This window comes from Pelophylax lessonae (assembly GCF_965119305.1).
Source record: "Pelophylax lessonae genome assembly, chromosome: 1".
NCBI lineage: Eukaryota > Metazoa > Chordata > Amphibia > Anura > Ranidae > Pelophylax > Pelophylax lessonae.
In genome coordinates this window covers 408617773-408643200 of record NC_138768.1, presented here as the reverse complement: position 1 = coordinate 408643200, position 25428 = coordinate 408617773, and the positions used below count along the sequence as shown (strand labels likewise).

The 25428-nt window shown below is 42.3% G+C and overlaps 1 protein-coding gene across 3 annotated transcripts in view; it reads right to left on the bottom strand.

Moving 5' to 3' along the window:
• Window positions 1–25428, bottom strand: part of MLLT3 (MLLT3 super elongation complex subunit) — a 462813-nt gene that overhangs the window by 377619 nt on the left and 59766 nt on the right. For 2 of the 3 annotated variants that reach the window (XM_082243973.1, XM_082243974.1), the window contains exon 1: window positions 9780–9813. The exons of the other annotated variant lie outside the window; for it this stretch is intronic. In XM_082243973.1, coding sequence (XP_082100099.1) covers window positions 9780–9782 — 3 coding nt within the window. In that variant the 5' untranslated portion in view covers window positions 9783–9813. Of the gene's footprint in view, window positions 1–9779; window positions 9814–25428 lie in introns of those variants that run through there. 3 annotated transcript variants of the gene reach the window in all.

Below are 25428 nucleotides of genomic sequence, written 5' to 3'. Positions count from 1 at the left end.
GTAAAAAAAATGGCTCCAGCTGATTGGAGCGCACAGGGATCGCAGAGCTGTTCTGGAACCATCCATCGTTGATCATGGGAGTACTGTTGTTAAGGACGTGTTTCAGGCAACATCCCCTTCATCAGCCTCTGAGGTGCATGATATTTGTGAGTGTAACTATTTGGATTTTTAAACATTTTGTAAAGGAAGCTTTGCACAGTACTCTTTTTTAGGTTATTTCAGGGATTTAAATTGTGCCTATGTAGGCTTTAAAGCTTCTATCTTCATGTTATATTTTGATTTAAAATGGTGAATTTTACATCACAACATGATTATTGTTCACTGTTCATAGTTAGGCATGTACCAAATGTTTGCAGATGATCATTTCATTTACAAAGCATGCAAAATTACTTTTTTCTTAGCAACTGCCACTCATCATTGTGTCTATTTGTCTGTTCCTTGTAAGATCTGATGTAAAAATGTATAGCTTCATTTTAAACAATCTGGATGAATGGGACTGTGCTGTCCTTATGAAGCAACTAAAGCCTCATTACTTTTCCCAAAAGATTATACCGTGATCTGACTTCCTGTTAGATGTTGGTGTGTTTGTTCTACATCACGTGTGTCAAACACAAGGCCCGCACGCCGAATCTGGCCCTCCAGGCTATTTTATGTGGTCCTAGCACATCCTGCAGCACCCCCATCATTTCTGCCCCCCACCTTGTCTCAGCATGGCAGTACAGAGGAGTGCAGAACTTCTCCGCCAGATCCTGCGCTTCCCTGTGCAGCTGCGGAGAGGGTTCTATCTGCTCCCATCTCAGCAGTTTGCAGCAGAAAGGAGAACAGATCTCCTACAGATCCTGCTCATCTGTGTGCAGCCACAGCACCCCTTTGTCTCCACCGCCCCTGGTCTCAGCATTCAGTACACTCAGGTAGGGAATTCCTGGCCTCCTCTGGTCCTCCTCCAGGCCCTGCACTTTCTGCCCCAGCTTCCTCCAGGCAGCAGGTAAGCACTGAGATGTAAGGGAAGGTTAGGGACTTGACTTCTGATGGTGAGGACGCTCTGGACATCTAGCCTTTTAGGTACAACCATAATGCCGATGCGGCCCATGATTAAGTTTGACACTCCTGTTCTACATGGTTACACTGTATGTAGGAACATATCTACCCTCTTACTTGCTCCCAAGATGGACTTTTGGATTTGTAGAATGGTGCACATGGCCACAATTACCATGCATTGTTCATTCCAAACAAATGTGAGGTAGGAAAAGAAGAGGTTCAGGAGCTCACAGAAGATGTTACAAAGTGGCAGAAAAACTCAGTGAGAAACAATTTAATTACAAATAGATTACAGGACCATTAAGTAGTGGATGTGTATGGATTGTTTTTGGGGGAAGAAGGATATGGTTTAGTGTCATTCAAAATAAGTACTTTTTAGCCTAAGAGCAGCAAAAAAAAAAAAAAAAAATCAGCAGAAGGGGCATATATTATAAAGGGCAGGATGTGTCATTGTGCTGATTCTATGAATGGAGCAGCTGGGTGACAAGGGCAGGCACAGGAGGACTCTCTTATTGATTAGTTGTATTACCATTATTGATTCATATAGACTACATGTATATACATGTTAAGATAGAGTTGGATAGAGTAAGGCCCCTTTCACACATACGGTCCATTCAGTTAATCAGTTCAGTCACATCAAATGTATCAGTTTTCCATTCGTTTTTCATCCGTTTTCATCCATTTTTTTTTTACATCCACTACCAATGCAAAAACAGATGAAAAATGGACCGTTTGTCCGTTTACATCCGTTTTTTGTCCGATCCGTTTGACGGATGAAAAATAGGGCACTCATCCGTTAAAAACAGACCTTGACGGAAGCGGATGAAAACGGATGTTAACGGATGATCATCCGTTGTCATCCGTTTTTACATAGAGATACATTGATGTCCGTTTTTCATCCGTCAACGGATGGATGAAAAACGGACCGTATGTGTGAAAGGGGCCTGATGGATGGTTATAACCCCTGTCAATTCATTTTTTGCCATGTGTCCCATTGGGAACATTTCCCTTCACTTCCAGTCCCATAGCCAAAAACAGGAAGTGAGAGGAAATCTCTGCAAATTAAGGGAATCCATTGGGGACTCCCAATTCACAAGAGCTAGTGACCCCATTGGAAGATTTCCCCTCCATTGCTTTTCTGGGGACACCCCAGAAATTGGGATTTTCTTTATTTTCAGTTTCAATGATAAAAGTAAGCAGAGAGGGGGAATCTCCCTAACGGGGACACAGACAGCAATAGAAACTGACAGGTGTTCTGATCCATCTCCACTCTATCCAAAACTAAAAAAAAAAAGAAAAAAAAAAAAAAAAAAAAAGGGGGGTTTTGCCTTTAGTTTTACTTTAAGTACTTGGGACAGATTCATATTGGATGTTTGATGGGGTATTGTGTATAAACCAAGTTTTTATGTGTGATCTGGAGTCCTAATTTGGAGTGAAAATAAGTGAGAGGGACCTAAAGGTTTTTAACAATTAATCAGTTGTATTAACACCTACCACACCAGAAGATTTTGTCGGCTGGGAGGGGGGGGGGAGCATAGATGGAAGAGGAGTTCAGTTAAAGAAAGTCATCAGTACAAGGGACACATTGTGCTGACTAGGTTATTTGGGTAGGGGGAGGGGGGTGGAGCATGGAGGGAGGGGGATTTCAGCTAACAGAAGAGGCATCAGCACAAGGGACACATTGAACTGACTGTAAGCTATGGGGGGACATGTACAGAGAAGGATTTCAGCTAACAGAAGAGGCATCAGCACAAGGGACACATTGTACATGTCCCCCCATAGCTTACAGTCAGTTCAATGTGTCCCTTGTGCTGATGCCTCTTCTGTTAGCTGAAATCCTTCTCTGTACATGTCCCCCCCATAGCTTACAGTCAGTTCAATGTGTCCCTTGTGCTAATGCCTCTTCTGTTAACTGAAATCCTTCTCTGTACATGTCCCCCCATAGCTTACAGTCAGTTCAATGTGTCCCTTGTGCTGATGCCTCTTCTGTTAGCTGAAATCCTTCTCTGTACATGTCCCCCCATAGCTTACAGTCAGTTCAGAGAAGGATTTCAGCTAACAGAAGAGGCATCAGCACAAGGGACACATTGAACTGACTGTAAGCTATGGGGGGACATGTACAGAGAAGGATTTCAGCTAACAGAAGAGGCATCAGCACAAAGGAACACATTGTACTGACTATAAGTCATGTCCCTTGTGCTGATTTTTCTGTTTAATATTTTGCCTGCACTTAGGCCTTCAGGAAAATGTAAAAAGTGCAAAAGAAAAAAAAAATATATAAAACATATATTAAAAATTAACAATTTCTAAACCTGATGAGATCACTGATTATTTTCTCGTTCATTTCAAATGTATACTTAGGGAGTAGGTTTATTATTTTTTTTTCCACAACATTTACCCATAACTAACACATTTTTCCAATGGAATTGAAAAAGAAAATATGTGAAATAAGTGGGAGAGCTTGTGTGGGAAAAAAATATACAGACTCCTGTGGTAAATAATTGCATTAAGGATTATACATAATTTTTTTTTAATTAATATTGCATTTTATTTATTGCTCTTTTGGCCATTTTCTTCTAATTCTTAGAAAATGTCTGATACATTTGCAAAAAATCTACTTTATGATTTGCTATAAAAATTTGATTTTAAAACATTAAACTAAAATAATTGAAATATCGCCTTTAATAAGAAATCGCACGAGTTATTTAAGTCAACTGCAAATGCCGCATACGAGTTCAAGGTGATTACCACAAGTCATGGTGGTAGGTTAACGCATTAGCCGTGTGCTATCCTAATTGTCATAATAGCTGATTAAAAGCCTCGGGGGCTTTAAACAATTGTGTATTCTCCCTATTATCACCACACTTTCTACTCTCTTACTGAATGGCTCTTTTGTACTTAAGTGCAGACCTAACAAAAACAAAGAGAGGGCATCAGTTACAACTTTAATATGCAAACTAAATGCTGCTTGACAAGCACAGGCAGCCCCAAAGCAAATAAGCCATTAATAGCAAAACAAACACGACTAGTGTCTGGAAGGTGGATCAAAAAAGCTGAGTAGTTGAGACAGATTAGTTGTTTTTTTGCTGGCTAGCTTGTAAGTGTGCTAGGGACCCCCTCTGTAGCATTTGGGAAGGTGGAGGAATGCCATCTATGTAGAGCTAACTTGAACCCTTCTGGGAATCAATATGAAAAGGGTTGACAAGCACAACTCTACAGGGCAAAATCCAACTGGAAAATACATTTATGTGTATCTTTAAATGCTTAGCAATGAGGAAGTGGAGAGCAGTTATTGGCCAAATTCTCTTGATTTATGGTCCTTATCCAGAAAATATCACCCGGAAAAAGATCATAACAGCCTACTTAACGTTTATACCATACTGCTGAGTATCTCTATCACATTTCACGACATGATACATGACAGTTAGTATTGTGAACTGTGGGGGCAGTGCACACAGGAAGCATTTATATTCCTAATTTCATTGATAAAAACCTACAAACTACTCTTCTCAGCAATGCAGATTACATCTGCACAAGACATTTTTAGTACGTTTCTAGTAACAGAGCTTGTGCAAACCTTCTTTCAATTGTTCCCCAGTGTTTTAATATTTAAAACACATTCAAGAACCCTTCAAAGAACATATGCTGTGCAGGACTTTGTACAGAGAAGAAAAAAAAAGAACTGTGCTGACATAATCAACAAGAAGGACCCATACAGCATGCATTTTTACAGTGCGTTTGTGAGGATGATTTCATGTATATTTTACATTTCCATCTTTCAATGGTTTTAAATCTGCATTTCCAAATGTACTTTCTGCAGCTATGTGCATTGCCATATATGCATATCACATGGAGCGCTGATCCTTCCTAATCAGCAAATGGAAAATAAAAACAATATCATTGAAGACTCTCTGCGCCAGTTCACATTATTGCAGCTGCGGCGATCGCATGTAATTCGGAGCGCACTGCTCTTTCATTACATGTGATCGGCTGTGCGGTGCGAGTTCAGCCATACACTTTGTATGGCTGAATTCGCACTGTATCCGCACCAAACTCGCACATGACCCTTTTTTTCAGCCGCATCAGGATTGGATCGCACAGTGGATCACACTTGTGCGATCTGATCCTGTGCAAACTGTCAGATCGCACTGCAATATGCGATCAAACTGGGGGTTTCGTTAACATTTAATTGACACCCCCTGCGTATCGCATATGGCAGTGTGAACTGCCAGATGTGCGGATGCGATGCGGGAACAGGCTGCAAACATGCAGCCTTCCCGCATCGCACAAGTGTGACCCGGCACTCTATGTGCTATGAGGTAGGGTTTGTTTGGTTTTTTTTGGTGTTAAAGGCTACATAGGCAGCAACAGCCTGAGGTGTATATTATATATACACATATCTATACATATACACACATCATATATCTATACACACATATTATATATATATATATACACATACATACATACACACACACATATATATATATCCACACACACACACACACAATGTATATTATATATATATATCCACACACACACACACACACACACACACACCATATACATGCATCACACACAACACTCACATATATATATATATATATATATATATATATATATATATATATATATATATATATATATATATATATACACACACGCACACACACAATTAAAAATGCTTGGTTTAACTAGACCTAGTCAATCCTGCCATCTATTAACTCGCAGCTGTTTTCACACATTGTTTCTGCCCAACTGTCACCAAACAGTACCGAATTGGTTGTGTAAAGAAAGCAAACACTTAACACAATGAGATTAGGGATAATACCTATGAAATATAGACTGTGATGCAATTCAGTGTTTAAAAAAAACACACTGTTACATTATACCCCAGAGGCATTGATGTGATTTCTACTGCAGATACAGAAGAGTAACATTGGATTAAGCTTCACTGGATGGAAACTGCATCTCCCTATGGAATTAGTGATTGAAAATACACCTCAACAATCTGTGGTTTAACCAAGATCATCCACCTTGTTTTTAAGATAGTCATGGGCCAGGGGATTCTCATTTTACATTTTATACATACATGCACACATTAAGTGACTGACTATGCACCTCAACAATTCATGGTTTCACAAACCCTATTGCTAGATATCCATAGGTCAGGGGGTTCACACACACACACACACACACACACAATATATGTGTGTCTGAGATATATATATTTTATCTATAAACGCACACTAGGCTCACTCTTATGAAGTGACTGATATACACCCCAAAAAATGATGGTTGAGCCAAGAATGTCAACCTAATCTCTAGACATTTATAGGACAGAAGGGGTCACAGGTATATAAATAATTTCATAAAGACACACAAACATATTATATACACACACACACATAAATACATACATACATACATACATACACATTTGATTAAGCTCCTGAATAAAAATACACCCCAACAATTCAGGGTTTTACTAAGAAACTAAGATCATCAACCTAATCTCTGAACATCTATATCTCTATCAGGACAGGGATTCACAAGTACATCCACCACTTTAATACATCTACACACACAAATGTATAATACAAACTTGGATAAAGATTAACGTCCTTATGGAAGGAGTGACTAACCTACGACATTACAATACATAGTTTAACACCAAGCTTGTTAACCTTAAGGCTCCATTCACACCTGAGTGTATCATTTTCAGGCATTTTTTACAGGTGTTTAGAGGCAGGCATTGTAATCTGCCAAAAAAAGAAGCTCATGTACTTTTTTGCGTTTCAAGTGTTTTGCTTAAGGTGATAAAAAGCTCATATGTGAACAGGGGCCATTGAATTGAAATGAATAGGATTTTGCTTGTTGGGCGTTTTGAGACTTCAGATGAGCGTTTTATGAGCTGAAAAACGATCAGGTGTGAACGGGGCCTAAGGCCCCTTTCACACAGGCGGACCGTTCAGATCCGCCTGTCCGTTTTTTTGGCGGATCTGAACGGTCCCCCCATGCATTCCTATGGGGCATCGGATGTCAGCGGAGACATGTCCGCTGACATCCGACCCGATCCGATCCGTCAAATCTGGACGGATGGAAACCCTATTTTCCATCCGTCCAGCGGATCGGATGGGATCGGGTGAGAACGGACTGACGGTCCTTTGACATCCGATTTCCCCCATAGAGATGCATGGGGAACTGTCAGCTGTGTCTCTGCACACAGCGCGGAGACACAGCTGTCCTCCTGCTGCTCATCGGGGGATCGGCGGCTCGATCCCCCGCTAAGAAAAACGGACTCCGTCCAGCGGACGGAGTGTGTGAAAGAGCCCTAACTGTGTAGGATGGGGGTCTACAGGTACACCTACTATACATTACATACGTTAGTTTCTTTCTTTTAGATTGAGTGCTTTGAAAGAAACTTGAAAGTCCTTATTGAAGAAGTGAATGCCATACATCCAAACAAACATGGTTCTTTTTTTTTAACAGTAAAACAAACAAACATGGTTCTTTTTTTTAACAGTAAAACAAACAAACATGGTTCTTTTTTTTAACAGTAAAACAAACAAACAAACAAACATGGTTTAATCAAGACATCTATAGGACAGGAGCTGGCAGATAGACACATTATATATTTTTCCCCCAAGATGAAGCCTATTGAATGGAATTTGCATCTCCTTATGGAAGTAATGATTGACACATCAACAATTCATGGTTTACTCAAGATCATCAGGAAGACATCCATACGACTGGAGATGACAAGTACACACACACTATTTCACAAACTATATACTGTATACATACAATCTATATATCCACATATTTATTTTATTTTTTAAATTAAGCTTATTGAATGCAATTTGCATCTCCTTATGGAAGTAGGGATTGACATACATTGCAACAATTCATGGTTTAATCCACACCATTTCACATACTATATACAGTGTGTGTGTGTGTATATATATATATATATATATATATATATATATATAAATACACATATATATATATATATATATATACACACACATACTTTATTTATTTTTTTATTAAGATTGTTGAATGGAATTTACAACTGCTTATGGAAGTAGTAATTGACATACATCCCAATAATTCATGGTTTAATCAGGATCATCAAGACATCTGTAGGACAGGAGTTGACAAGTACACACACCATTTCACACACTATCTATATACTGTATCTATACAGTACACATTTTCATTTTTTTTTTTTTTTTTTTTTTTTTTTTTTAAGATGAAGATTATTGAATAGAATTTGCATCTGCTTGTGGAAGTAGTGATTGACATACATCCCAATAATTCATGGTTTAATCAAGATCATGTGTAGACATTAATAGGAGGGTTCATAGGTACACGCACCTATATATATATATATACACATACACATATACATAAATATTATAGATAGACACGCTGCAGGTCCCACCCACCCCCCCTGATTCCACAGCACTCACACACTCACTCTCTCACACACTCACACACACAAGTATGGTTAGTAATGATGAAGGGATGGGGGGGGGGGGTGTCTGTCATTGGCAGGGTTTAACCCCCCGATGCCCGGCTCACACATGTATGGTTAGTAATGACGAAGGGATGGGGGGGGGAGGTGTCTGTCATTGGCAAGGTTTAACCCTTGATGCCCAGCTCACACATGTATGGTTAGTAATGATGAAGAAGGGGGGAAGGTGTCTGTCATTGGCAAGATTTAACCCCCCAATGCCCAGCTCACACATGTATGGTTAGTAATGAAAAAAAGGGGGCGGTGTCTGTCATTGGCAGGGTTTAACCCCCCGATTGCTGGCTCAAATATATGGTTAGTAATGATAGGAAGGGGGGAAGGTCTGTCATTGGCAAGGTTTAACCCCCCCCCCCCCCCCGATGCCAGCTCACACATGTATGGTTAGTAATTATGAATTGGGGGAAGGTGTCTGTCATTGGCCAGGTCCCAATGCCCAGCTCACACATGTATGGTTAGTAATGATGAAGAGGGGGTGGGTGTCTGTCATTGGCAAGGTTTAACCCCCTGATGCCCAGCTCACACATGTGATGAAGAAGGGGGGTGTCTGTCATTGGCAAGGTTTAACTCCACAATGCCCAGCTCACACATGTATGGTTAGTAATGATGAAGAGGGGGCGGGTGTCTGTCATTGGCAAGGTTTAACCCCCTGATGCCCAGCTCACACATGTGATGAAGAAGGGGGGGAGGTATCTGTCATTGGCAAGGTTTAACCCCCTGATGCCCAGCTCACACATGTGATGAAGAAGGGGTGGAGGTATCTGTCATTGGCAAGGTTTAACTCCACAATGCCAAGCTCACACAGGTATGGTTAGTAATGATGAAGAGGGGTGGGTGTCTGTCATTGGAAAGGTTTAACCCCCTGATGCCCAGCTCACACGTGTATGGTTATTAATGATAAGGGATGGCAGGTAGCTGTCATTGGCGAGGTTTAACCCCCTGGATACCCAGCTCACACAGGTATGGTTAGTGATGAAGAGGGGGTGGGTGTCTGTCATTGGCAAGGTTTAACCCCTGGATGCCCAGCTCACACATGTATGGTTAGTAATGATGAAGAGCAGGGGAGGTGTCTGTCATTGGTGAGGTTTAACCCCCTGGATACCCAGCTCACACAGGTATGGTTAGTAATGATGAAGAGGGGGTGGCAAGGTTTAACCCCCGGATGCCCGCACACACACATAGAGATGATGAGAATACACACCATACTAGCGGCGCCTCGTAGGGCTCCAGCACAGCTCGTGTTGTCCTCTATTGTGATGTAGAAGCTCCTGTGTCCGTAGCGGCCGGCCGGCAGGTGCGGTAATTACAATGGCCGGGTCATCCCTATGAGTACAGGTAGAAGTCCCGATACGTGTGCAGCTCTAATCATCCATCTCCATGCCGCCCTCAGGTGCGGGGCCCCTCCTATGACGCTCTATGGAGCCCTCTAGTCCTCCGGGGGATCCCATTGCTCGGACGGCACTCCTCTACAGAGATGGCAGCAGCGCCGCCGGTCTCTATTCACCTCCTCTACTCACCATGCCTAGGAGGGACGGGGCAGCCTCCTCGCTATTTTTTCTATTCCTCCTCCTTTAAGATGGGTCTATGCTGCCCTCACCAACAGAGAAGGAGAATCACAAGGAGGTAGAGGGCAACAAGACGATGCCAGCCAGCAATGCCTTCTCTATCAGTCTGCGGCTCTACACTAGACCCGGCGGCTGGCAGTGGGGCCGCGCATGCGCACTCCAGCGCGCTGCCATACAGAGCACGGCGCAGGAGGGAGGGAGAGAAGAATAGAAGAAGGGGGTAAAAAAAAGGGGGGTTTATAGGGCTGTGCAGGTTTGGGAAGGCACACTGGAAAGTAACAAAGCCGCAGCGTGCATTTTTTTTTTTCTTAGAAGGGGAGAGTGCAGAGGAAGTGAGAGCAGGGCATGGAATGGAGAGAGTGATAACCAGCATCAATGGAGGAGGAAGAAGCAGACAGACAGCAGTAATGGATCCTAGAGAACAAGAGACTGCTCACCTGTACTGGGGGGACTGGGTCTATGCACATATCACAAACATTCAACATTTTTATTTTTTACAATTATTAAAAATGGTTTTTTTTTTTACAATTCTAAAAATTTCATTTTCATTTTTTAAATTTTTCTTTATTTTTACAATTTTTTTGTTTTTTTAAAAGCTGTGGGGGGGTTCAGATGAAATATCAGGTAAAGAGACAAAACAATTCGGACTGTACAAGGAGTAAGCAACTTCTCTAAAAAAAATTTTATTTACCAAATATTAAAATTCCTATATAACTTAATATGCATTCTGATAATTAAAATCTGTCATATAACAGTGCCAATGGAATACATTAGATGTGTTTATGCAAAAAAAAAAAAAAACATGGCAATTGGCACTGTCGTATAACAGTTTTTAATTATTAGAATGCATATTCAATTATATAGGAATTTTAATATTTGGTAAAGAATAAAAATATATGTTTTTATAGAGAAGTTGCTCACTCCTTGTCTGGCCTGTACAGTCCAAATTTTTCTTTAGGTATTTCAAATATACAACAACAGATGATGGGCATGAGTACTACATAGTAGATGGATGCAAGTATTAGTGCTGGTGATGAAGGTCTTCATGTGCCAGCACGTTTCGCCAGACTTAGCTTCATCAGGGCTCATGAAACCAAAATGGCACCTATCTATTATTATTATTATTATTATACAGGATTTATATAGCACCAACAGTTTGCGCAGCAATTTACAATGACAATAACATTCAATTAATATTGCTGATGCCAGGGTATGTCCCACATAATACTGTTTATGCACAGATTTTTGTAGTTTGTTATAGTATGATATTAATTGACTGTTATTGTCTTTTGTAGATAAGTGCCATTTTTGGTTTCATGAGCCCTGATGAAGCAAAGTCTGGCAAAAACGCACCGACACATGAAGACCTTCATCACCAGCACTAATAGTTGTCAGCTGACCGTTCTTCTGTCTCAGCGGGGAGCGATTGCGGGCGCTCATGGCAATCACGGTGTAACGTTCATGCGTTTTTGTTAGTGGATGGATTTACAGCTGCAGAATTATTACACTCAGTAGCCTTGTAGAGAATGTGTTGAACAACATATCCAACTCTCAGGACTTCATCATCGCGTACAGCCTGTTATATACTATATATATATTAATAGATGTTTAATGGAGGGATAGAGTATATGAGGATATATAGATGAGAGACAGGCTATTGTATGGTGAGCACTAGAAGTAGTATAGGAGAGTTGCAGGTGATGGTAAAGCAGATAGGTTCTGATGTCAAGTATAGTGCAGATGGTAAGAGGACACAGATGGAGTATACTTAGACAGAGTAACCTAGTGCAAGGATAGTTGAGGTAGTCCCAAGAGCTAACAGTCTATGCAGATGATAGTGAATAGATAGATACAGATAGTTTTGGTAATTGCAGTAGATGACAGTAGGAGTTTGGTTAGCAAGAATCCCCTGCGGGGTACTTATCACTTAGATAGGTTTAGGAATAACAGTGTCCATTGGAGAGGGGTGATCCCGTAGCGAGATACGGATCACCAGCGAGGTTTCCGGCTTCAGTTCAGCAAGGGAGGTATGTCGGCAGCTCCGACTTCTCAGGCGTAGGTGCGATGAACATGTGGGTTGAACAAGCGATGAGTGAGAGCAAACCGGCGATTGAAATAGCCGCTCATAGCGGCACTCGGCAATGATGTCATCCGGTCTTAAAGGTATATGCGTCCTTTGTTACACAAGATGGGACGCAATTAGGAGAGGAGAAATATGGAGACAAGGGTACCAGAGGCACCGGAACATTACACACGGCAGCCGACCCCGCGCAATGGCATCCCCACTGCCTAGTGGGGGCAGAAGCTGTTAGTTAAGATGCATCCTGGTAATTATACAACAGTGCCAATAGAATACATTATATGTGTTTATACAAAAAGATGTCACAAATATAAGTGCTGGTGGTGAAGGTCTTCATGGGCTAGCTTTTTTCGCCAGACTTATCTTCATCAGGGCTCATGAAAACAAAATGGCACTTATCTATAAAAGACAATACCATTCAAATAAAGTTGGTGCCAGGATATGTCCCACATAATATATGCACAGATTTTTGAATTTTGTAATAATATGTATATAGATATTATTTGAATGTTATTGTCTTTTGCAAAATCTGGCGAAACACACCAACACATGAAGACCTTCATCACCAGCACTAATATTTGCATCCAATTACTATGTAGTACTCATGGCCATCATCCGTGTTGTATATTTGAAATACCTAAAGAAAAATTCAGACTGTACAGGCCAGACAAGCACTGAGCAACTTCACTATAAAAGCATATATTTTTATTCTTTACCAAATATTAAAATTCATACATTGTATTATGCATCCTGATAGGTAAAAACTGTTATACAACAATGCCAATGGAATACATTATATGTGTTTATACAAAAAGATGTCACAAACATTAGTGCTGATGGTAAAGGTCTCATGTGCCGGCACGTTTCGCCAGACTTAGCTTCATCAGGGCTCATGAAACCAAAATGGCACCTCTTTACAAAAGACAATACTATCCAAATAATATCTATATACATATTATTACAAAATATCTGTGCATATATTATGTGGCACATACCCTGTCAACCAAAAGGCACCAACAATATGATTTGAATGTTGCGGTCTTTTGTAGATAAGTGCCATTTTGGTTTCATAAGCCCTTGTTTTGTCTCCAGGACAGAGAGCTAAACCTTCCTGCTCCATAAACGTCAGATACCATATTTCTTTGATCTAAAATTTATTAGAACAAGCCAGGTGAAACTACAAATAGATAAAAATAACATCAATCAGTACAATATTGCATACAATAAAGAAACAATGATCAAGCTCTCTCAGGGGTGATGGCGAGAGATTGGAGGAAAAACACGTCTTGCTGCCTTGCTGTATCTTCTCAAAATGGTGGCGGATTCACTTCCTGTAGAAATTCTACCCATAATGCACCTGGATCCTAACAAGTTTATTAACCACTTCTGGACCAGAAGAATTTGCCCCCTTAATGACCAGGCCATTTTTTGCGATTCTGCACTGCGTTCATTTAACAGACAATTGGGTGGTCGTGCGACGCTGTACCTAAATACAATTGATGTCCTTTTTTTCCCACAAATAGAGCTTTCTTTTGGTGGTATTTAATCACCTCTGTTTTTTTTTTTTTTTTTTTTTTTTATATGGGCTATAAACAAAAATACAGTGACAATTCTGAAAAAAAAAAAAACAACAATATTTTTCACATTCTGCTATATAACATTTCCAAATAAAAAAATTTAAAAATCGAAATTTTTTAACATTTTAGGCCAATTTGTTGTGTGCTACATATTTTTGGTAAAAAAAAAAAAAATCGCAATAAGCGTATTTTGATTGGTTTGCGCAAAACTTATCTCGTCTACTAACTACAGGAAAGATTTATGCAATTTTTTTTTTACTAGTAATGGCGGCGATCTGCGATTTTTTTAGCGGTACTGCGACATTGCGGCGGACAAATTGGACCCCTAACTGACATTTTTGACACTTTTGGGTGGGACCAGTGACATTACTACAGTAATCAGTGCTAAAAATATGCACTGTTACTGCAATAATGACACTGGCAGGGAAGGGGTTAACACAGTGGGTGATCAAGGGGTTAAATGTGTACCTAGGGGTGTGTTTCTAACTGTATGAAGGTGGGGCTTGTGAAATGATCACAGAGACCTGTGATCCTATATAGAAGGATCACAGGCGCTCTGTGATAATTCCAGAGAGAAGAACGGTCAGCTGTGTTTACAATAGCTGACCGTCCTTCTCTCTCAGCTAGGAGCGATCAGGGGTGATAGGCAGCAATCGGAGCCACCTGCCCCGTGCATTGGAATCCCCACTGCCGAGTGGGGGCGGGAGCGCGCCGCTGCCGGCGTGTGCTCACCCCCTAGCTGCAGGCGCGCGTCCGACATAGAGCTACCTCGGTTCGCGCAGGAGGGAATGCCTGCCGCAGTAAAACTGTGGCGGGTGGTCCGGATGTATTTAAACACATTCTGAGTTTACAGTTATTGCAGAAACAGCTGAAGCTATACCAAAAAAGAACAGTAGATGGCACCTGTGCTCTTCATATAACTAACTTGTGTGAATCAAGAAACCCCATGTTATTTTAAGCAACATAAACACAAGTAATCAGAATAGAAGTCTGTTGGACAGAACATCCCTTATGAAGCTATATCTGGCGAAACGCATCAGAAAATGAAGACCTTCACCACCAGCACTAATATTTGTGACATCTTTTTGTATAAACACACATAATGTATTCCATTGGCACTGTTGTATAACTGTTTTTAACTATCAGGATACATATTGCTTTGCTTTTATAGAGAATTTGCTCACTCCTTGTCTGGCCTCTACAAATATACAACACGGATGATGGTCATGAGTACTACATAGTAGTTGGATGAAATATCAGGACCCCTGACTAGGGATCAACCGATATCGGTTTTTCGTTGCCGATACCGATATTTTGGCCATCGCATATCGATATGGGCCGATATTTTGTACATCATATGTCAGGGTCCAAGACTCTTCTTTAGAGCCATTAGGTGGTGATGCTCATGTAAGAGTAAAATGATGTCACATAGCATAGTTGCATTTAAAAAAGTTATTGAATATGCCACTCACATATGTACAAATTTAAAGATATATGGCGTGACCAAGTGACCTCCGAAATCGTATGCCGGACGGAGCGGTATCACCCGGGTGTCACTTACGGCAAGTGGGTGAGAGACGGATCGGTATCGAGCAGGTGACGAACGGAGCGGTATCACCGGAGTATTATTTACGGCAAGTGGGTGAGAGATACCGATCTGCCAGCAGATCTGCTAATGTGGAATTGCTTATATCTTTAATTTGTACATATGTGAGTGGCATATTCAATAACATTTGTAAACAGAATTATGCTATGTGACATAATTTTACCCTTACATGAGCAATATTTGGAATATTGGCAATATCGGCCAGTTCCGGGGCTGATACAGACATATCGGCAAAAGTCAATATCGGCCCTGCCGATAATCGGTCAATCCCTATCCCTGACATCTCACCTTTGAGACAGAGAAAGGAATTGAGGACACAGATGCCCCAGTTCCTTTCCCTGCAGCCCCAGTTGCACTGAAGATGAATGAACAGGAGACAGAGGCTCATGTTCATTCATACACTGAAACATAGTAAACAGAGTTTACTATGCTCAGTTATGAATGGGCATAGAAGTGATCTGTACCAATCACTCACCTTGTCCAGTTCAGAAAAGAGGAGGGTCTGGTAAATGACATATGACATATTTACCAGCTCCTTTCCCCACTCTCCATCTGCCTGTTCACCCGGCAGGAGAGAGAAGCTGGCAGCACTGCAGAGTGACGAGAATGGGCCCAGGCACACAGGGGGGAATGTGGGCAGCACAGGGAGGGGGATTGGTGCGGCAGGACAGGGGAGGACAAGTGCAGAACTATGCACTGTGTCTGTGTCTCTCCCTCCAGCAGCTGACAGCTGGCAGAAGGGAGAGAAAACGCTTTCAGCTGCTGGAGGCATCCTGTGTGTCAGGATGACTGCATTTCTGCCCATGTGTAATAGCGACCTCTTGCCACACTGGTCAATTTAGGCAGGTGAAGGCCAGCACCCAGGAGAAGCCCGGTAGAAGATGCCAATGAGGGAATTTGCTGCCATTAGAATGTTGGAACTAAAATGATTCTAACTTTAGCTCCACTTTAAAGCAGTAATTAACCCAAAACATAAAATGTATAATATTTCAGCTTACCAATCATTAGATGTGGTGACTGCATCAGTTTTCTTATCTTAGGCTTTTTTCCCTCTGTTTTCACCTGGTGATCTGATCATAACACACCTCCTATGATAGTGAGACACAACTCTGGAGGAATGAGCACAGGAGACACAGCAGCATTGTCAGTCTGGGTGAGAGGGGAGTGTTAGATGTATTAGCAGATTTAGATACACTGACAAACCACAGCCAAACTGTAGCTCACACTTTATAATTTGTTACAGCCAACAGTTTTTTTCCTTTTCAGATAAATATTTTGCATGAATAAATAAAAGCTGATCATCTTATTCACCATTGTCAATGTTAAATTGTTTGTCTCATCCATGTAAACTGATACATTGTGCTGGAGAATTTGTGCTTTTTATTTGTCTCAACCATGTAAACTGATACATTGTGCTGGAGAATTTGTGCTTTTTATTTGTCTCATCCATGTAAACTGATACATTCTGCTGGAGAATTTGTGCTTTTTATTTGTCTCATCCATTTAAACTGATACATTCTGCTGGAGAATTTGTGCTTTTGAAAAAAAAAAAAAAAAAAACAGACTTGCTGGCTGGATTACCAGAAAAAATAGCAGTGAGAAAGCCTAAAAAAGGAAACTAATGAAGCCATCACATCTAAGAATTGGTATGCTGCAATATAATAAATGTTTGCTTTTGGGTTTAATACAGCTTTAACCGCTTGCCGACCGCCGCACGACTATATACTGCGGCGGTCAGCCCCTCACAGGCAGAGTGACGTAGCGGTACGTCACTAGCCTGGGAGGGTCTGGGGAGCGAGCGCGCGCCGCCGGCGGCGCGCTCCCGCGTGGTCACGGACCCCCCTGCGCGTGTGACCGGCGGACCCGATGTCCGCCGGCCACTCTGCGATCGGCGGGGGAGAGGGAGAAAGTCAGGCAGCTTGTGTAAACAAGCTGCCTGTCATTCTCCTCGGTGTAAAGACACTGATCACACGGATCTAGTATGTAGATCCGTTGATCAGTGTCCTTACAGCTCAAGCCACAGCCAATCACAGTAGAAAGCACGCCCCTAGGGACACACACAGCCCCTCCCTCCCAAATAAAGTTAACCCCTTCACTGCCAGTGTATTTTTACAGTAACAGTGCATATGTATAGCACTGATTACGGTAGAAATGTCACTGGTAACCCCAAAAGTGTCAAAAATGTCAGTCAAGGGTCCGATCTGTCTGCCCCAATGTCGCAGTACCACAAAAAAAATCGCAGATCGCCGCCATTACGCGTTAAAAAAAAAAAAAACAACAAAAATGACAAAAATCTTTCCCTTTGTTAGTAAACACGATAACTTTTGCGCAAACCAATAAAAATACGCTTTTTGCGATTTTTTTTACCAAACATATGTAGCATAAAACAAATTGGCCGAAAATGTTAAAAAATTTTGATTTTTACATTTTTTTTTGGGGGAATTTCATATAAAAAAAATGTGAAAAATATTGTTATTTTTTCAAAATTGACGCTCTTTTTTTGTTTATAGCGCGTGATCAAAAAATCGCACAGGTGATCAAATACCACCAAAAGAAAGCTCTGTTTGTGGGAAAAAAAGGACGCCAAATTCGTTTAGGTACAGTGTCGCACGACCGGGCAATTGTCCGTTAAATTCACGCAGTGCCGAATCGCAAAATACCCCCTGGTCGTTTAGCAGCCAAATCCTCCGGGGCTTAAGTGGTTAAGGGCTGATTGAGATGGGCAGAAAAAACAGGTGTTTAAGCCACAGTTTTACAGCTCCCCAGCCGCCCCTCCAAAAGATAATATAGCAAAAGGTGGCTGTACACATGGCTGGGGCAAATGTACCCTGACTTGCTGTAACTACCTGTCAAAGTTGCCTATAGAAGTCATTGTAACTGCAAGTCAAACACTCAGCTCAAAGTTATGGAGCGGTAATCCCATTAAAAATTACAGTTCACCTAAAAGTAAAAACCGTTCAATTCCTGAACACCTGCAAGCCACTTTTCTACCACCCCTCTAATGCCAGCCATAGACGGATCAAATTCAGCTTGTTAAGTAGAAACTGGCTGAATTTTGATCCATTTATAGGCAGGCTGGTTGCATTGATCTATCGATCAACTTCAGTACAGGCGCCTGTTTGAGTTTCCTCATGCAATCACTGCCAGCGGCTATAGCTGCCATCAGTGATCATTGTTTTCTGACAGCAAGGAAACTTTCTACTGTTAGAATACAATAACGCAGAGGGAGGGATTCCTCCATCAACACCAATTGCATTGATGGGGGAATCAAGTAATTTTCTTTCCTTTAACCCATGGTTAAAGGAAAGAAAATTGTATAATGTACAGTATGTCTTGCTTAAAGTGGTTTTAAACCTCAATCTTGTACTTGTACCTATAGGTAACCCTATAATAAGGCTTACCTATAGGTACTGTAATAATCTTTATTAATATTTACTATATATGTAGCCAATGTCATTCCTTAACCACTTAAACCCCGGAGGATTTGGCTGCTCAAAGACCAGGGCCTATTTTGCGATTCGGCACTGTGTGACTTTAACGGACAATTGCGCAGGCGTGCGACGCTGTACCCAAATGAAATTGACGTCCTTTTTTCCTCACAGACACAGCTTTCTTTTGGTGGTATTTGATCACCGGTGTGATTTTTATTTTTTGCGCTATAAACAAAAAAATAGCGACAATTTTGAAAAAATAACAATATTTTTCACATTTTTGTTATATATAATTCCCAAAAAAGAAAATTTAAAAATCAAAATTTTTTAACATTTTAGGCCAATTTGTTTTCTGCTACATATTTTTGGTGAAAAAAATCGCGATAAGCGTATTTTGATTGGTTTGCGCAAAAGTTATTGCGTTTACTAACTACGGGAACGATTTATGTCATTTTTATTGGGTTTTTTTTTAACTAGTAATGCCGGCGATCTGCGATTTTTTTGTTTTTTGGGACTGCGACATTGCGGCGGACAGATCGGACCCTTGACTGACATTTTTGACACTTTTGGGGGTACCAGTGACAATACTACAGTAATCAGTGCTAAAAATTTGCAAAAATTACTGTAAAAATGACACTGGCAGGGAAGGGGTTAACTTTATTGGTGATCTGTGGATTAAATGTATCCCTAGGGGCGTGATTCTAGCTGTGGGGGGCGTGGCTTGTGATGTAACCACAGAGACATACGATCCTACATAGTAGGATCGTATTATCTCTGCTGTTACACCAGGGAGAATGACAGGCAGCTTTGTTTACATCAGCCGCCTGCCTTTCTCCCTCTCCAGTGGGAGATCACGAGTGACCGGCGGACATCGGAGCCGCCGGTCACTCGCGCGGGGATGCCCGTGAATGAGCGGGGGCGGGAGCGCGCCTCAGGCTCCTAGAGGCTAGGAGCCTAGAGGCTCCTGGGTGAGCGTAGTACTACGTCGCTTGCCATAAATGGCGGCTCCCCCATGCATGTGCAGGAGTGACATCATCGCGGCAGGAAGATGGAAGCGGCCTCCAGCGAATGCTTTATTTTCAGGTAAGTTTCACATAAGGTGCTGGTATGCATGGCTTTACCTTGAAGGTCTGAGAAAAAACAAAAAACACCCTGCAGTTTACAGCCTCTTCAACCACTTGCCGAGCAGCTGCCATAGTTTTACTGTGACAGATCGGCTTTGTTACACGAAATGACATACATGTATTTCAGTTCAAGTAGGAGTTAGTGTGGGGGAACGCACACACTGATTGGCTAGAGGCGGAGTCAATCAGCGGGTCCGGCGGCCGCGATGTCCATCGTGCACCTGCGATCGCTCCCCATGGAGACAGAACGGCGGTCTGCCATTGAAAAACATGGCAGACAGCTGTTCTGTTAGAAATGAACACAGGGATCCTAAGGGGTCTCTGTGTTCATTCCATAAGTTCATCCCCCACACAGTTATAAATCACCCCATAGGCACACATTTTGATTTCCCCTTCCCTGCCAGTGTCATTAGTATAGTAACAGTGCATATTTAGTATTTAGTAAAATCACTGCTTTCCCCAAAAGTGTCAAACATGTCAGTTAGGTGTTCGTTTTCAGGCAAGTTTCACATAATGTGCTAGTATGCATGGGTTTACCTTGCAGGTCTGGAAAAAAAAAAAAAACACCCAGCAGTTTACAACCACTTTAAAAAGTAATCCAAGGTGGGTTCTTCAGCCTCCGTTAAAAACTGCTAAATGTCTAAGCTGCTCCTAACCATTTTTTGGATATCTGTTCCATCTGTTTACACTTTTGCAGTCAACCCCTACTATATATTTGTTGTGTGTTCTTATTTACACAGCATACCAGCAAAAAAATGAATTACTTCCTACCTTTCAGATGTTCCTGAGGTAAAGGCCTCATGGTAGGTAGTAAGTGTTTCTGGAGGGTCTCACTGAGCAGTCCCCAATTAACATACAGTACAATGCAAGAGGTGCATTTCCAAATTGTAACCATTTGTTAGGACAGATGGTGTTCAGGTACAACTGATAATGAGATATGCCAGCACAGTATAGACAAGGATAAAAATGTTAAACATTACTCCAAAGACCCCTCCTTAACATTGCAAAGCAAGGAGAATTTAGGATTTTTTGAGCAAGTAAAACACAGGTTGAACAAGAGAAACCTAAAGCCTGACACATGATGATAATATTGGATGAATGATCTTCTCTTTTTTTGCATGCTAGTCTCATATCGAAAATGAAGAGGTTACTAAAGCCCCGTACACACGTACCGATCGTCGGCCGAACGATCGGCCGTCTTTTGTCCAGGGCTGTCGTGTCTGTTGAAAACTGCAAAAGACTGCACACAAATTTTGTCGGCCAACAACAGCCGACTGCAGAAGTGATGTCATGTGATGGTTAACTTTCCTTGTCTTTTTTCTTTCTGAGCATGCCCAGTCTTGCAAATCTGCTGATTGTCGGCCGAATTCTGTAGTGACTGGCAAACAATCAGCCGTTCTGGTGTTGGCCAACAAAAATTTTAATGCCTACATGACAGATTCTTTTCGGCCGAAAGTGCGCTGTCGGCTGTCGGAAGCATCATACTAACAAGCCTACAATCGGCCGACAATCGGTACGTGTGTACGGGGATTTAAGTTACAAAAATTCCCGTATGACTGAATACAACTTTGGAAGTGATATAATGTGTTGTATTGTATTGTAATGAATTCTTTCGTTTCTGAGCATGCAAAGTCTTGGTCTTCAGATTTTTGGACGAACACTGTACTGATTAAACAAAAATCTTACGATCTGGTATCATAGGAGAAAAAAATGTTGTTTATCCGTTAAGATAATTTTGCATTAACTATCTTGATTCAAAAGCCGTATTTTTCATCCAAATTTCTGATTGTTTGTACTAGACTTAAGGGATTCCTCCATCAATGCTAAACAGTGTAGATGTGGGAATCTTCCCTGACAGCCAGCACCTGCGACTGCCAAATACCTGAATATTGGCTGCATCTGATTGGATGTAGGCACTGTTTAGCTGACAAACATTGACTTTAGTCACTCTGCGTGGTGCGGACAGGGTCACCTATGGCTCAAATCTGAGTCAATTCAGTAGGAATTAGCCAAAATGTGAGCCATGCATAGCAGTAGGTTTAAAGCCCAACTCCCATGCAGTGGGGCTTTGCTCGCACTGCATGCATTTACGGTTTTCTGCTTGGCTTGTGCAGGAGGACCAGAAAGATACAGAATCTATCCTCTGTTTCAGTGACAAACAGCGCTCCCCCACAATCCAGAGGGGGACTGTTCCTGACGCCTTAATGTCCAGAGCAGGTCTATGGGCTTGATGATGTCAGGAACAGTCCACCGCTCAAGACTGCTAGACTAAGGGGGGGGGGGGGGTGTTGCCGAGCAGGAGCCACAGGGACTGGTCTTGTGCAGAGAGGATCAGAGGCTTAGGTAGGTATATCTCCCTTCTCTAAAGCCTTGTAAACACTGTGAACATTAATTGGGAACCAGAACAGCAGAACATTTTTTGGTCATGGCCCTTTGACAGAAGCCGGCCAAACTCAGCCTGACTGCAGTACACACGGGCTGAATGTCAGCTGGTTTCTCTTGAACCGGTCAATGCTGCCTGACATTCAGCCTGTGTGTACTAGGCTTAACCACTTCCCACCTGCCATATAACAGAATGACGGACGCAAAGTGGTTAAGTTATCCTGTAGCTCTGACACACCGCATCTCCGATCCTGGTAAAGAGCCCATGACGTAGGCTCTTTACCATGTGATCAGCTGTGTCCAATCACAGCTGATCACATGATAACCAGGAAGTGCCATTTATCAGCTTTCCTCAGTTCGCGCTGACAAGGCGTGAGTAGAGGAGAGCTGATTGGTGGCTCTCCTGACAGGGGGTGTGCATTGATAATCAGCACATTGACCCCTCAGAGATGTCCACTAGAGCCCCACCAGGGATGCCAACCCATGCCACTAGGGATGCCAACCCTAGGCTACCAGGAATGACAATCATTGCTTATCAAAGATGCCACTCAGTGCCTATTACGGATGCCAATCAGTGCCCATTAGTAATGCCTGTCAGTGTCTCCTCATCAGTGCTGCCTATTAGTGCCATCTATCACTGCCCATCAGTGCTGCTCATCAGTGCCACCTATCATTGCCCATCAGTGCCACCTATCATTGCCCATCAGTGCAGCCTATCAGTGCCCATCAGTGTGGCCTATGAGTGCCCATCAGTGCTGCCTATCAGTGCCACCTATCAGTGACCATCAGGTCTGCATATCAGTGCTGCCTATCAGTGCCACCTATCATTGCCCATCAGTGCAGCCTATCAGTGCCCATCAGTGCTGCCTATCAGTGCCACCTATCAGTGCCCATCAGGTCTGCATATCAGTGCTGCCTATCAGTGCCCATCAGTGTTGCATATTAGTGCCGCCTCATCAGTGCCCATCAGTGCTCATCAATGCAGAAGAAAACATACTTATTTACAAAATTTTATAACATAAAACGAAGAAAAAAATTTTTTTTTCCAAAATGTTCTATCTTTTTTTATTTGTTTAGAAAAAAAGAAAAACCCAGTGGTGATCAAATACCACCAAAAGAAAGCTCTATTTGTGAGAAAAAAGGGTTAAAAATGTAGTTTGGGTACAGTGTTGCATGGCCACGCAATTGCCATTCAAAATGCAACAGCGCTAAAAGATGAAAATTGGCCTGGGCAGGAAGAGGGTGAAAGTGCCCGGTATTGAAGTGGTTAATGCAGTGCGATCACAGCCCCAGCACGAGGGAAAACTTTTTTTTTTTTTTTGCCTGGAGCTGGGCTTTAAGTATTTTAATGTATTTATTTTCCCCACTTTACCCATGTAGTGCAGGGCCCAGGGGGGCCCCCAACTGCATTGCTAAATTTAACAGCAGTCTGAAGTGGGGTTTAAGAGTTGAAAATGTAAAGGCAGCCTAAAAAACAAAAAAAAAACAAAAAGGCTCCTAACACATCTCAGCGGGCAGCTAGCCACAACTTGGTTTCTTACTTAGATAGAGCCTTCCAGTAGAATCTTTACACTTCTGGTTGTGTAAGATGCATGGCCTTCCTCTGTGTGCTGTGGCTTTATTACATCAGCTAGAGCAGGGTTAGACAAATTTCCTTAGAATCTAGGAGTAAGCTAAAAAAAAGTTAGGAGCGCCCAGAACTGCATGTCCGGGGTGTCAGGCAGAAAGAATTGATCGTGCCTGGTGCCAAGTGATAAAAAAAAAAAAAAGGGGGCACTGATGAGCCTGCGCTGATGGGCAATGATGAGGTGGCACTGGCAGGCTACACTGATGAGGCTGCGCTGATAAGCACTGATAGGCTGCACGGATGGGCACTGATAGGCAGCACAGATGGGCACAGACAGGCAGCACTGATGGGCACTGATTAGGCTGCATTTATTAGGTGGCACTGATAAGCTGCACTGACAGGTGGCACCAATGAGCACTGATAGGTGGCACTGATAAGTTGCACTGACAGGTGGCACTAATGGGCACTGACAGGTGGCACTGATAAGCACTGATGATGTGGTACTGACACACTCCCAATCAAGCCTAGCTGTCAACCTGGGAAGATGATGTTGGAGGGGGACAGGCAGCGAGAGCAGGCCGTGCTCATCACAACACCATCCACCAGAGGGCGCCTGTTTACACATAGGAGCGTGTATCCCGCTCCAGCAGACCGCAAAGCCACGGCCTCAATTATCGGCCAGCAAGACACTAGTCCGATCACCCGTGGATGGGCCACATGGGAGGATCCCAGCCACTGCTGCGGTGTAACCCAGGCTCCAGGCCGCGATTTCCAGTCGCCATTGCAACCTGGAACCTGGGTTTTGTCGAGGCAAAAGTGGCATGAGTTAGAGGAACCACAGAGCCCAACAAGGGGAGGGGCAGGCATCCAACTTTCCTGGGAGGTATGGGATGTAAAGTTTCTGTTGGAAAATGTTGTTCTTGAAAATGAGGGTTCACTGGCTGTCAGAAAAGTAAGTGTTACTAAACCCAGGACCCTGCATTCACTATATCTGGTCTCCCACAGTACACAGAGCATGGAAATGCAATTATTTTAGTAAATATAAACTGCTAAATACCTTTTCTTATCAGTAGTATATAGCAGTCTTGTGACTTCTGTCAGTGCCTGGTGAAGCTTGTAGGAGGAGTTTTCATACCGCACAGGCTGTCCTATTAGGATCCAGGACTCCTGACCCTCTATCTGGACAGTACTGATTGGCCCTGTGCTGATCACATGCACTCTCCCAAGAAAAAAAAAAAAACTCTCTAAGAATACACACCAAACTGTGAATGGAGCCTTAGCAGGACCTCCATGACTGCTTGGGAACTGGCAACTAAAGGGCGCTCAGGGCAAATGACAGTTAAACTTTATAAATAGTCAAAACATTTATTTTTAGGTTTGGATTGAGACAAGAGACAGAACCTCTGTCAGGTATTTAATGCTTTCTGTGACCTTAGTCACCTGAACAGAAAGTCGGGGGAAATGCAAAAGTTTACTGTTGTCACTAGACTGGTGGTGAGGCAAAATCTTCCAATGGGG